Genomic DNA, 13,938 nt, shown 5'->3' on the forward strand with positions numbered 1-13,938 from the left:
CTCTCACCAAAGGACTTCTGCAACTCACTGGGACTGACACAATCTGTCAATTATTTATTCCTCAGTATCTCTCCCGGGTTACTCCCTCCTCCGGTATGATAGACCTGAGCCTCGTCCTGGAGGTGGGGTTGCTATCTTTATCAAAAACTCTCTTCCTCACTCGCCCTGCACTGCACTCTCTCCACCTCACCCCCAGGAATACCTCTGGCTACGACTTCCCCTTCGCTCCCACCTCTTGTTCATATGTGTGTTGTACCGTCCACCAAACAGTGATGACTCCATCTACATCTCGCTGTCTGATAATATGGACCAACTTCTATCTACTCATCCCAACTCTCTCTTCCTCATATGTGGTGATTTCAATTGTCACCATGCCAGTTGGCTGGGTGTGGGTACCTCTCTCACCAGCCATGGCTTCACAGCAAAGGACTTCTGCGACTCACTGGGACTGACACAATCTGTCAATTTCCCGACCCGGATCTCAGTCAACGGAGCATCTTCTCTTCTGGACTTGGTTATGACAAATTTCCCTGAAAATGTCTGCTGCTCTTCTTCTGCTCCAATCGGCTCATCTGATTATGTGCTTGTAAAGGTGGACATCTCTCTGACCATTCTCAGAGAGCCTCCTCAGCGTCGACGACTCTGGCATTTCACTCAGGCCAACTGGCACGGTCTTCAAGCAGCCATCAATCATCTGGACTGGTCTACCATCTCTACCACCTCTGACATCAACTCATCCTGGGAATTCTTCCAAATTAAATTGCTCTCTCTCATGCACAGATTTATCCCATCTCGTCTACAGTTGTCATACCCTTCCTCCCGTCAATGGTACACGGAATCTTGTGGTGAGGCTGTTGCCCAGAAACAACTTGCCTTCGTCTCCTGGAAAGCAAATCCAACGGAAGGAAATCTCATTTCCTTTCGCAAAGCCCGAAACAAGTGTGTGTCCACCCTCAGGAGAGCCAGGAAACAATATCTCTCCGTTCTCAAGACTGAACTCTCTTATCTGTCTCCCTCTTCCAAATCCTGGTGGCGTCTGGTCAAATCTGTTTCTGGCGTTTGTTCCCCCTCCATCCCCTCCCTTACCTCAAACGGCTACACAGCTGACTCCGCACGTGAAAAAGCTGAATGCCTCAACTCTGTGTTTGCCTCTAAATCTTGTGTCCCAAACCCATCCCTCTCTGGACCCACCGTACCCAGTCGTACCCAGCTGCTCCTGGACTCCGTGTCCTTTCCTCCTGACAAGGTGGAAAAGTTTCTGTCAACCCTCGACTCTGATTCTGCAACTGGACCTGATGGCATCAGCCCACGGGTCCTAAAATCCTGTTCTTCCACTCTTTCACTCCCTCTCTCTGTTCTCTTCACCCTCTCTTTTGCTCAAGGTCAACTGCCATCTGCTTGGAAATCAGCCAACATCACCGCTTTGCACAAAAAAGGTGCAAAAACAGATCCTAGCAACTACAGACCAATCAGCCTTCTCCCAATTATCAGCAAAGTCATGGAATCCATCATTGCTTCGGATATGAAATCTTTCCTCTTCTCCAATGGCTTGATCTCTGATCATCAATTTGGTTTCAGACCAGGTCACTCTACTCTGGACATGCTGCTTCTGCTGTCTCAACAATGGATGGAGGTCCTCAATGCCAAACAGGAAATTAGAGCCATCTCCCTCGACATATCACGTGCCTTCGATACGGTCTGGCACCCCGCTCTGCTCACCAAACTCTCCTCCTTTGGCATCCATGGAAATCTCCACGCATGGCTGGCGGACTTCCTCTCTAGTCGTAGGCAACGTGTGGCCCTGAATGGGTTTCTCTCATCTCCTCCTCCTGTTCAGGCTGGAGTTCCCCAAGGCAGTGTTCTGGGCCCTGTGCTTTTTCTGGTCTTCAACAATGATCTCTCTGACTCTCTTGAAAATCCTCTCTATGTCTTTGCTGATGACTCCACTCTCTGTCGCTCCATTCTTCATCCCTCAGATCGGCAGTCTGCAGCCTCCTCACTCTCTGCAGACCTGGACAAAATCACAGACTGGGCAAACAAGTGGAACATGTCTTTCAATCCTGACAAATCTCACACTCTTTCGATGTCTCTCCGAAAAGACCGACTGGACAACCCTCCCATCTACTTTCTGAATAATCCTCTCCAAGAAGTTCTGTCACTCAAGCTTTTGGGTCTCACTATCTGCCATGATCTTTCCTGGGAAAACCACATTTCCAAGCTGGCCTCCAAAGCCAGTCGCCGACTGGGCATCCTCCGTCGTGCGAAGTCCTTCCTTGGCACACCTGAGCTCCTCACCACATATAAGGCTTTCATCCGCAGCTCAATGGAGTACTGCTCTCCCCTCTGGGCTGGTGCTCCTGCCTCACACCTAGCTCGTCTTCCCGCTGTTGAAACCAAAGCGTTCAGAATCATTGGAATCTCCCGCGATGACGCTATCTCCGAGGGCCTTTCACTTACTCACCGCAGGCAGGTTGGTGGTCTTTCCGTCTTCTACCGACTCCTCTCCGGCCTTGCTCCCCCAGCTCTCTCTGGGCTCTGTCCCCCAAATATTCCAACAGGTCGCACAAGATCTGCCTGCAACCCTCTTATGGTTAAACTGCCAAAATCAAGACTCTCTGCTCACCTTCACTCCTTCATTCCTCTTTTCTCCCGCCTCTGGAACAAACTCCCTCACTCTTCAATCCCACTCCTCCCTCCAGGTCTTTAAAACGGCTGTCCACCACCATCTCTTATCTTCCCCAATCCAAAACCTTGATCTTTTCTACCCCTGCTAATTTCACCCCAAAGCCACTTTTTTGTGGTGACTTTTGACTTGTTTCCTGGAAGTCCTTGGTGTCCTTGCGTTTTATACCTATCCTGCCTCCCCCAGGCCCTCTCCCTCCCACACATCTCCCGATGTCCCTGCTCTCAAATGTTGTGTTTGTGTGCTTCCTCCCCTTCTCTCCTCATCTTGTCGACCGCTCCCCTTTTTATATACTTTGTTTGCTTGTTTGTTTGATTTGTTTGTTTGATAAATGTTAGCTATTTCACGAGCCTCGACTCTGTATACAAACAAAACCAAAAAAAAAAAATCCCTACCCAGATCTCAGTCAATGGAGCATCTTCTCTTCCAGACTTGGTGATGACAAACTTCCCTGCAACTGTCTGATGTTCTTCTCCTCCAATTGGTTCTTCTGATCATGTGCTTGTTAAAGTGGACATCTCTCTGGCCATTCTCAGAGAGCCTCCTCAGCGTCGTTGAGTCTGGCATTTCTCTCAGGCCGACTGGCACGGTCTGCAAGCAGCCATCAATCATCTGGACTGGTCTCCCATCTCTACTGCCTCTGACATCAACTCTTCCTGGGAATTCTTCCAAAGGAAACTGCTCTCTCTCATGCACAGATTTATCCCATCTCGTCTTCAGTTGTCTTACCCTTCGTCCCGTCCATGGTACACAGAATCTTGTGTTGAGGCAGTTGCCCTAAAACAACTTGCCTTTGCCTCATGGAAGGCTAATCGAACTGAAGACAATCTCAGTTCCTTCCGCAAAGCTTGGAACAAGTGTGTGTCTACCCTAAGGAGAGCCAGGAAGCACTATCGCTGTACTCTCAATGCTGAACTCTCCCTGTCTCCTTCCTCCAAAATACTGGTGGCGTCTGGTCAAATGTTTCTGATGTTTGTTCCCCTTCCATCCCCTCCCTTACCTCAAATGGCTACACAGCTGACACCGCACGTGACAAAGCCAAATGCCTCAACTCTGTGTTTGCCTCAAACTATTGTGTCCCAAACCCAAACACTTCTCTCTCTCTGTACCCACCTTACCCGGTCGAACGCATCTGCTCCCGGACTCTGTGTCCTTCTCTCCTGACAAGGTGGAGAAGTTTCTGTCAAACCTCGACTCTGATTCTGCAACTGGGCCAGACAGCATCAGCCCACGGGTCCAAAAATCCTGCTCTGCTGCTCTTTCACACCCTCTCTCTGTTCTTTTCTCCCTCTCTTTTGCTCAAGGTCATCTGGCATCAGCTTGGAAATCAGCCAACATTACCGCTTTACACAAAAAGGTGTAAAAACAGCTTCTGGAACAAATCCCACAACAGCTGTTCACCACCATCTCTTATCTTCTCCTATCCAAAACCTTGATTTTTCCTACCCCCGTTAATACACCCCAAATCCACCATTTTCAAACTCCCCGTTTTCTTTTCTGAAAGTCCTTGTAGTGTCCATCTTGTTTATCTCGTGTACCCCGCCCCACTGCCCCAGCCCTCTCCCTTCCACAGATCTACCACTCCGTGTTCCCTACTGTTGATGTGCTTCCCTCTCTCCCCCTCTTGTCGCCCTCTTGTCTCCCGCTTCCTTTATTATATGTTCTATGTGTGTTTCTGTTTCTGTTTTTGTGTTTAAGTGTTAGCTCCTACACGAGCCTCGACTTTGTAGACAAAAAAAACATCTTACTTATCTTTCACAAAACTAAAATGAATAGGATTAAAAATGTAGATTATTAATGATCTACCAAGTTGATTGTTGAAGTGGAAAGTTGAAAGTGGAAAGTTGAAGTGGAAAGAAGAGGAAGGGAAAACAGGATACAACAAAGAGGGTGAGATAGAGGGGAGAAAGCACAATGACCTGGAAAGCAAGGGGATGGATTTGGGATGACCCGAGGTGGATATGGGATGACCAAGATGGATATGGGATGACCAAGATGGATATGGGATGACCATGATGGATATGGGATGACCCGAGATGGTGGTGAATAGCAGCCTTGAATCCCTGGAGGGAAGATAGGATTAAAGCGTTTGTGACAGCTACAATGTTTGTAACCAACGAACCCACTTGGTCTAAGTGCTGCTGATTCGACATTGCCTGTTGCTGACTGAATACTGAGTTTCAGGAGGCTAACAGCATAACGATAGAAGGTTGGGAATGTGATGACCTTGCAAGGCCAACAAACTGTTCCACCTGCTGTAATGAGATGGGAAAGTATCCTGGAAAACCCCTTCATGACAGGTGTGTTTGGACGCAGGCTTTCCTTGCATAAGGTGATTGGTAGGAGAAGATGGTGCTAAGCCTTCCGAGCACAGGAACAGTTCACGGCATAAATGAGGCCTAAATGCCGTTGCCCTGTTTTTATTTTATTTACTATCGCTCTTCCTTTTCTGTCTCATTTCTTCTTCCATCCTTTCTTTGTTCTCCTACTTCCCAAGGAACAAGAGGGAATGGAGGTGAACTCTCTGCACATGCTCAGCGTACCGAGGCTGGGAGCCCACCTGAGTTGCCGACAATCAAGCCTCCTGGTCCAGTAAGTCCAATTTGGTCACCTAGAGCCCTAGACTTTTGGAACATCGAGCCGTTACTAACAAAAATGAGCGGTTGCTTATCATTGTTCATGTAGTTGGGAATGAATCATTTTTGCTGAAAGGTTGAGGAGGGTGGAAAAGTTCTGGAGAAAATGGAAGAAGATAAAGAGGTTATGAGGATACAATAAGAGTAGCCATTCATAACCAGAGATGGCTAGTTATATGTGGCGTGCGAACACCTGAGTGTGTCAATTTGTTGAGTGTAGGAGTGGCTGCATGCATGTCAATTACAGGAAAATTGCAAACTGGGAGCAAAGAATATCTGAGAAGACCAGGCCACTTGCTAGAAGCAGTATGACAGGAACTTGGTCATGGTGTCGGTGAGGCTCTTCCTTGAAAGATACCATTGGGTATTTAACATCTGCTAGCGCTAGTAGAAGGATATAACAACCAATGACACACACACACACATGACAATCTTTTATTAGTCCCCTACCGGTGTACACCGTAGGGGACTATAGGTTTGCACTCCGTCCCTCCGTCTGTTAGTCCGTCAGTCTGTCAGGCCATCATGCAAAGGACAGTTTTCCGGACTTTTTTTCTAAACTCTTAATGCTAATGATTTCAAACTTGGTACATGGTTTCCTCATAATAAGTTACAGATCAAGTTCGAACTTCACGACGTTTCGATCATTTTTGACAAAGTTATGGCACTTTGAACTTTGGGAATTCTGATGATCCTTAACTCAGTGCCATTTTAAGTTTTAATTTCCTTTAAAAAAGATGTTCTCTGCAATAATTGGACCGATTGAGATCAAATTTTCACCGTAGGGGGGACTCGGTCTGTAGAATATTTTAATGGTAATTATGATGTCACAGGTCACGTGGTTCGGTCGCCATATTGTTTTTCATGAAAACACGAAAACCCCTTTTTCTCTGCAACGGCTAAACAGATCGAGGCCAAACGTTGCAGGCAGAATCGCATACCCATGAAGAACACAAAAGTCAGTGAGCATGACGTCATGTGTCACATGGTTTCAGAGTTATGACGTTTTTAAGCATGAACCTTTAAAACCTAGGTCCTTCCTCATTTTTGATCCAATCGAGGGGAAACTTCACAGATCTGTTCAGCATGTCAGTCTACTAAAATGTCATTTTGGAATTTGCGATAGGTCACGTGGTTTGGCAGATATCGTTAGTTAAACGTAAATATTTAAAAAATGGATATCTCTTGAATCGCCAGTACCTCAGACCGTGAGTTGGTAATTATATAATTCACACAGTGCATTAGGCACAGGCTACTCCACGGAGCGACCTTGCGGGCTTATCAACGAGGTGAGGCGTGACACACATGTGTCACGCCTCGTGACACACATTTTTCACAAAGTTATGGCACTTTGAACTTTGGTAGGGGACATGCATTGCAGCGCAATACTCAGAATGCTTGTTGATTTTAATTATGCAATTAATCAATCAAATATTGTGCACCTCTCCCTCCAAATACAGTCTCTATGAACTGCACGGCGGTATTGCCGAGCGCCGGGGGCGCCCCGGCAATGCTGCGCTGGAGGATATTTAATTATTTGGCATGGGGGCGGTGTACTTTGAATGTATATGTACTCGTTTGTTTTTTGATTAATCAATTAATTGATTAGTTATTTAATTATTATCGATTAATTAAGTAATTTAAGTAAGTAAGTCAGATTAATTAAGTAATTAAGTACTGGCATTGATTGCAGAAAGTATGGATGGACTGAAGGAAAAGATGAACAAGTGGAAGGAATGTATGGAGACAAAAGGTCTGAAGGTGAATATAGGAAAGACGAAGGTGATGGCAAGTGGTAAAGCATGTGGTGAGGTGGAAAGAACTGGGAAGTGGCCATGTGCTGTGTGCAGGAAGGGTGTCGGAGTGAACTCCATTCAATGTATAATGTGCGCTGAGTGGGTTCATCAAAAATGTAGTGGTCTGAGAGGGTCATTAACCAGTGTGGCAGCTACATTCAAATGTAAGGTGTGCACAGAGGGAGCTGCAGATGGAGGAAATGTTGAGTTGGATCTTGGAGACGGCGTGAAGCTGGAAGGTGTGAAAACATTTTGCTACCTCGGAGACATGCTAAATGGAGAAGGTGGATCAGACTCGGCAACGGTTGCAAGAGTGAGATGTGCATGGAAGAAGTTTCGGGAACTGAGTGGCATGCTGATGAGGAGGGGAGTGTCGTTGAAGCTGAAGGGAAAGGTGTATGCTGCATGTGTGAGAAGTGTTATGATTTATGGGAGCGAGACATGGGTAACGAACGTAGAGCAGCAACGAAGGCTGGAAAGGGTGGAAATGTGAATGGTTCGATGGATGTGCGGAGTATCGTGGAGAGAGAGGAAGACAAATGATGAATTGCGAAAGATGATGGGAATAGAGCCTGTGATTGATGCTGTGAAGAGGAACAGGTTGAGCTGGTTTGGTCGTGTGTTGAGGAAGGATGAAAGTGACTGGTTGAGAAGAGTGATGGAAATGAATGTAGAAGGAAGTAGAGGACGGGGAAGACCGAGAAAGAAAGAAGGGGGTTAACAAGGAGAGATGCAGAAAATAGGGCAAAATGGAGAAGATTGTCATGGGGACCGGCGGACCGCAAGGTTAACCCCCGCTCCAGCAGGGAAAATGGCCTTTAAAATGCATGTTGTTGTTGTTGTTGATTCATTAAGTACTTATTTACTTCTTCTCATCTGGGCAATATCTCAGGCGTATTTTGAGTGAGGGAGCTGATATTTGGACATGAGAATGACCAAGTGATTTGGCTGTAAAGGCTATTTTTGATTTATTGATTAATCAATTAATCAATTAGTTATTTGAGTAATGACTTAATTAATTAATTATTTTAAAGTTACAGATTCAGATGAAACGGTGGTGGTTTAAGTATTCAATTAGCCATTTGATAAATTATTTTATGATTATTATTTATTTATTTTCATTATTAATCATTTATTTATGTTCTTTCTCATCTGGGCAATATCTCTGGCAACTTTTGAGCTAGGAAGCTGATATTTGAACACGACAGTGACCAAGTGATGTGGCTCTAAAGGATATTTTTGATTTATGAATTAATCAGTTAATTATTCAATTTTTTTTATTAATGACTTATTTAATTAATTTTCAAAAAGTTACAGCTTCGGATAAAGCGCTGGTGGTTTAGGTATGCTATTAGCCAATTGATTAAAAAAATATTTTATGACAATTATTTATTGATTTTAATTATGTGATTAATCAATCAATTATGGTACACTTCTCCCTCCCAAAACAGTCTATGCGCTGCATGGCGGTATTTCTGGGCGCCTACGGCGCCGCAGCAATGCAGTGCTAGAGGATGCTTTTTATTTATTTGGCAAGGGGGCGATGTACTTTGAATGTATCTGTACTTGTTTTTGATTTATTGATGAAGCTGATTCTGAGGGCTTTTCTCTCTCTCACCACAGGCAGGTTGGTGGTCTTTCTGTCTTCTACGGACTCCTCTCCGGCCTTGCTCCTCCTGCTCTGTCTGTGCTCTGTCCCCCAAATAGTCCTGCAGGACACACAAGATCTGCCAGCAACCCTCTTCTGGTGAAACTGCCAAAATTAAGACTCTCTGCTCACCTTCACTCCTTCCTTCCTCTTTTCTCCCGCCTCTGGAACAAACTCCCACACTCTCTTCAATCCCTCTCCTCCCTCCAGGTCTTTAAAACAGCTGTTCACCACCGTCTCTTATGATCACACAACAACAACAACAACAACAACAGGCATTTTAAGGCCATTTTCCCTGCTAGAGTGGGGGGTAGCCTTGCGGTCCCCAATGATCAGATCAGATCAGGTCTCTTATGATCAGATGAACCGATTTGAGCTGAAGAGCAGCAGTCATTTGCAGGGAAGTTAGTCATACCCAAGTCAAGAAGAGAAGATACTCTGTTGACTGAGATCCGTGTCGGGAAATTGACAGATTGTGTCAGTCCCAATCAGTCGCGTCAGTCCCAATGAGTCGCAGAAGTCCTTTGCTGAGATGCCATGGCTGGTGAAAGAGGTACCCACACCCAGCAAGCTGGCATGATGACAGTTGAAGTCGTCACATATGAAGAAGAGAGAGTTGGGATGAGTGGATAGAGGTTGGTTCATGTTGTCAGACAGGAAGATGTAAATGGAGTCATCACTGTTTGGTGGATGGTACAACACACATATGAACAAAAGGTGGGAGCGGACAGGAAGCCATGGCCAGAGGTACTCCTGGGGGTGGGGTGGAGAGAGGGCAGTGCAAGGAGAGTGAGGAAGAGAGTTTTTGATAAAGATAGCAACCCCACCACCAGGACGAGGCTCAGGTCTAACATACTGGAGGAGGGAGTAACCAGGAAGAGATATTAAGGAATAGGAGACATCTTGAAGGAGGAAAGTTTCTGTTAAGCAGATTAAGTCAAACAACTAGCATTGGAAAGGTGAGTATTGGCTGGAGAGGTTGAAGAAAAAGGAGATAAAGGGGGCGGGGCGAGTCAACACATGGTCGTGGGCGGAGGAGGGGACTGCGAGGAGAGAAGGAAATTATTATTTATTTTATTATTTATTTTTTGTATTTAAGACTTTAGACAAGGGGCAAGTTGTACTGGTGGGGGGGGGGGGTGGGGGGGAGGAGGGTAAAGGGGTGAAAAGAAAATCAAAGAAAAAAGCAATACAGCGAAAGAACGAACTTAAATTTACAAAATACCGACGAGGCAACGGGAAGCCTCGAGGGACCAGGCCCCATGTGCGGCGAGAACAAAACGACTAATGACATACAAGTTTGCACGATTTACAAAGCAAGATCTATCTAGAAACACACAGTAACATATACACAGTAAAATAACCAGTTGAAATTTGACAAAAACATGATTGAGGAACTGGAAGCCAACAAACAGCCTCGTATAGGCCTGGCCAATCAGCTTGCTCCCAACTATCAGCAAGGTCATGGAAATCCATAATCGCTTCTGATATTAAATCCTTCCTCTTCTCCAATGGCTTGATCTCGGATCATCAATTTGGATTTAGACCAGGCCACTCTACTCTGGACATGCTGCTTCTGCTGTCTCAACAATGGATGGAGGTCCTCAACGCCAAACAGGAAATCAGAGCTGCCTCCCTTGATATATCTCGTGATTCGATACCATCTGGCACCCCGCCCTGCTCACCAAACTCTCCTCCTATGGTATCCATGGAATCCTTCATGCATGGCTTGTGGATCTCCTCTCCTTTCAAAGTCAACGTGTGTCCCTGAATGTAATTCTCTCATCTTCTCTTTCTGTCCAGGCTGGAGTTCCTCAAGGCGGTGTTCTAGGCCCAGTGCTTTTTCTGGTCTTCATCCATGATCTCTCCGACTCTCTGGAAAATCCTCTCTATGTCTTTGCTGATGACTCCACTCTCTGCCGCTCCATATCTCAACCCTCAGATCGGCAGTCTGCAACCTCTTCACTCTCTGCAGACCTGGATAAAATCACAAACTGGTCAAACAAGTGGAGCATGTCTTTCAATCCTGACAAATCTCACACTCTTACTTTGTCTCTCCGAAAAGACCATCTGGACAACCCTCTCATCTACTTTCTCAACAATCCTCTCAAAGAAGTTCTGTCATTCAAGCTTTTGGGCCTCACTATCTGCCATGATCTTTCCTGGGAAAACCACATTTCCAGGCTGGCCTCCAAAGCCATTCGCCGACAGGGCATCCACCGTCATGCAAAGTCCTTTCTGGGCACTTCTGAGCTCCCCACCACATACAAAGCTTTCATCCGCAGCTCAATGGAATACTGCTCTCCCCTCTGGGCTGGTGTTCCTGCCTCACACCTAGCTCGGCTTCACGCGGTTGAAATCAAGTCTTTCAGAATCATTGGAATCTCCCGCGATGAAGCTGATTCTGAGGGCCTTTCACTCGCTCACCACAGGTAGGTTGGTGGTCTTTCTGTCTTCTACTGACTCCTCTCCAGCCTAACTGCCCCTGCTCTCTCTGTCTGTGCTCTGTCCCGCAAATGTTCCTGCAGGATGCACAAGATCTGCCAGAAACACTCTTCTGGTGAAACTTCCTAAATCAAGACTCTCTGCTCATCTTCACTCTTTCATTCCTCTTTTCTCCCACCTCTGGAACAAACTCCCTCACTCTCTTCACTCCCACTCTTCCCTCCAGGTCTTTAAAACACCTGTTCACCACCATCTCTTACAAAAAATGGCCAAACGTATGCAGACACCCCTTCTAATTTGTGGATTTGTCTATTTCAGACACACCCATTGCTGACAGGTATATATAATCAAGCACACAGCCATACAATCTCCATAGACAAACATTGGCAGTAGAATGGGCCGTACTAAAGAGCTCAGTGACTTTCAACGTGTCACCGTCATAGGATGCCACCTTTCCAACAAGTCAGTTTGTCAAATTTCTGCCCTGCTAGAGCTGCAAGGAAGTGCTGTTATTGTGCAGTGGAAACGTGTTAGAGCAAGAACAGCTCCGCCGCGAAGTGGTAGGCCACACAAGCTCACAGAACGGGACCGCCGAGTGCTCGAGCTTGTAAGAATTGTCTGTCCTCAGTTGCAACCCTCACTACCGAGTTCCAAATTGCCTCTGGAAGCAACGTCAGCACAACAAATGTTCGTTGGGAGCTTCATGAAATGGGTTTCCATGGCCGAGTAGCCGCACACAAGCCTAAGATCACCATGCGCAATTGGACTCTGGACCATGCGCAATTGGAAGCGTCGGCTGGAGTGGTGTAAAGCTCGCCGACATTGGACTCTGGAGCAGTGGAAACGCGTTCTCTGGAGTGATGAATCGCGCTTCACCATCTGGCAGTCCGACAGACGAATCTGGGTTTGGCGGATGCCAGGAGAACGCTAGCTGCCCAAATGCATAGTGCCAACTGTAAAGTTTGGTGGAGGAGGAATAATGGTCTGGGGCTGTTTGTCCTGGTTCGGGCTAGGCCCCTTAGTTCCAGTGAAGGGAAATCTTAACGCTACAGCATACAATGACTTTCTAGATGATTGTGTGCCTCCAACTTTGTGGCAACAGTTTTGGGAAGGCCCTTTCCCGTTTCAGCATGGCAATGCCCCCGTGCACAAAGCGAAGTCCATGCAGAAATGGTTTGTCAATATCGGTGTGGAAGATGTGGAGAGATCACCGATCAGTTGTCCACTTGTGCTGATCCCCAATGATCGGCGCACGACGACGTGGAGAGATCACCGATCAGTCATGCACTTGTGCTGATCCCCAAGGATCGGCGCATGAGGACGTGGAGAGATCACCGATCAGTCGTCCACTTGTGCTGATCCCCAAGGATTGGCGCACGAGGACGTGGAGAGATCACCGATCAGTCATCCACTTGGGCTGATTCCCAAGGATCGGCGCACGAGGACGTGTGCTGTTCCTTGTGCATCCTGGTATATCCTGATCAACTATTATCCTGATATCAAGCCGCATTCAAAGTATGAAGAAAGTGAGGTGATGAATCTCCGGCTATTCGAGAAGGCCCAAAAGTGCACAAAAAAACTACTTCAATAAATATCGACAACAATCACGATTTATCACAGAAAATTTCAATGAGAATACAAACACCAAGACGAAAGCTATAACAGAAAGACACGACGGATCCTGTTCGGAAAATTTAACGTTGATTTAGGTGGAAGGAGAGCTGCGGATACGACCTGACCGACACGTGGGGCAACACGGAACAAGAAAATTTGCCCACAGAGTATCAGAGAATTGAAATCAAGCTTCTTCCTCTTCTTTAACGTCCACCATCTTATGCCAGCAGGCAAGATGCCTGTTTGTCGTCCATCTGAGGGACGGCACACACATTGAACAATCACCCTGCCTGTGAAACACCTAGATGGGTCTGGATTGAAACCAGGCTTTAGAGCTTGCAGGTGAGTGTGCATACCTCTAGGCCAAAACCCAGGCGAGACAGCTTGCAGGTGAGTGTGCATACCTCCAGGCTGAAACCCAGACGAGACAGCTTGCAGGTGAGTGTGCGTACCTCCAGGCCGAAACCCAGGCTTTAGAGCTTGCAGGTGAGTGTGCGTACCTCTAGGCCAAAACCCAGGCGAGACAGCTTGCAGGTGAGTGTGCGTTCCTGCAGGCTGAAACCCAGGTGAGACAGTTTGGAGGTGTGTGCGTACCTCCTGGCCTGAAACCCAGGTGAGACAGTTTGGAGGTGAGTGTGCGTACCTCCAGGCCGAAACCCAGGTGAGACAGTTTGGAGGTGTGTGCATACCTCCTGGCCTGAAACCCAGGTGAGACAGTTTGGAGGTGAGTGTGCGTACCTCCAGGCCGAAACCCAGGTGAGACAGTTTGGAGGTGTGTGTGCGTACCTCCAGGCCGAAACCCAGGTGAGACAGTTTGGAGGTGTGTGTGCGTACCTCCAGGCCGAAACCCAGGTGAGACAGTTTGGAGGTTTGTGTGCGTACCTCCAGGCCATCTTGTGAGCCCCAATTTAAATCAGACCAGTTAACTCGAAGCATATTCACTTCGTCTGAGCCTTCCTGTCAGATCTTTGTACATGATGAAATGCAGGGGATTTTGATGCATTGTTTAACAGCATGGTGCTTCTTGTTTAACACCTCTTTAGCCATGTTCATAATTTGTCTGTTCTTTGTGTGTTTACCTTTTTATCAAATTAATATTGGAATGTAAGCTTTAAT

At 46.6% G+C, this 13,938-nt stretch overlaps 1 protein-coding gene across 6 annotated transcripts in view; it reads left to right on the forward strand.

The window, feature by feature from the left end:
- The window catches only part of LOC137437421 (dual specificity tyrosine-phosphorylation-regulated kinase 2), a 94,259-nt gene that overhangs the window by 54,015 nt on the left and 26,306 nt on the right, over nt 1–13,938 (forward strand). For 3 of the 6 annotated variants that reach the window (XM_068131732.2, XM_068131733.2, XM_068131734.2), the window contains exon 2: nt 5,181–5,275. The exons of 2 other annotated variants lie outside the window; for them this stretch is intronic. In XM_068131732.2, coding sequence (XP_067987833.2) covers nt 5,181–5,275 — 95 coding nt within the window. Of the gene's footprint in view, nt 1–1,858; nt 4,500–4,533; nt 5,276–13,938 lie in introns of those variants that run through there. One more of the 6 variants, XM_078766840.1, reaches the window with a different exon arrangement.

The sequence above is a fragment of the Myxine glutinosa genome, chromosome 12 (genome assembly GCF_964187855.1).
Source record: "Myxine glutinosa chromosome 12, kmMyxGlut1.1, whole genome shotgun sequence".
NCBI lineage: Eukaryota > Metazoa > Chordata > Myxini > Myxiniformes > Myxinidae > Myxine > Myxine glutinosa.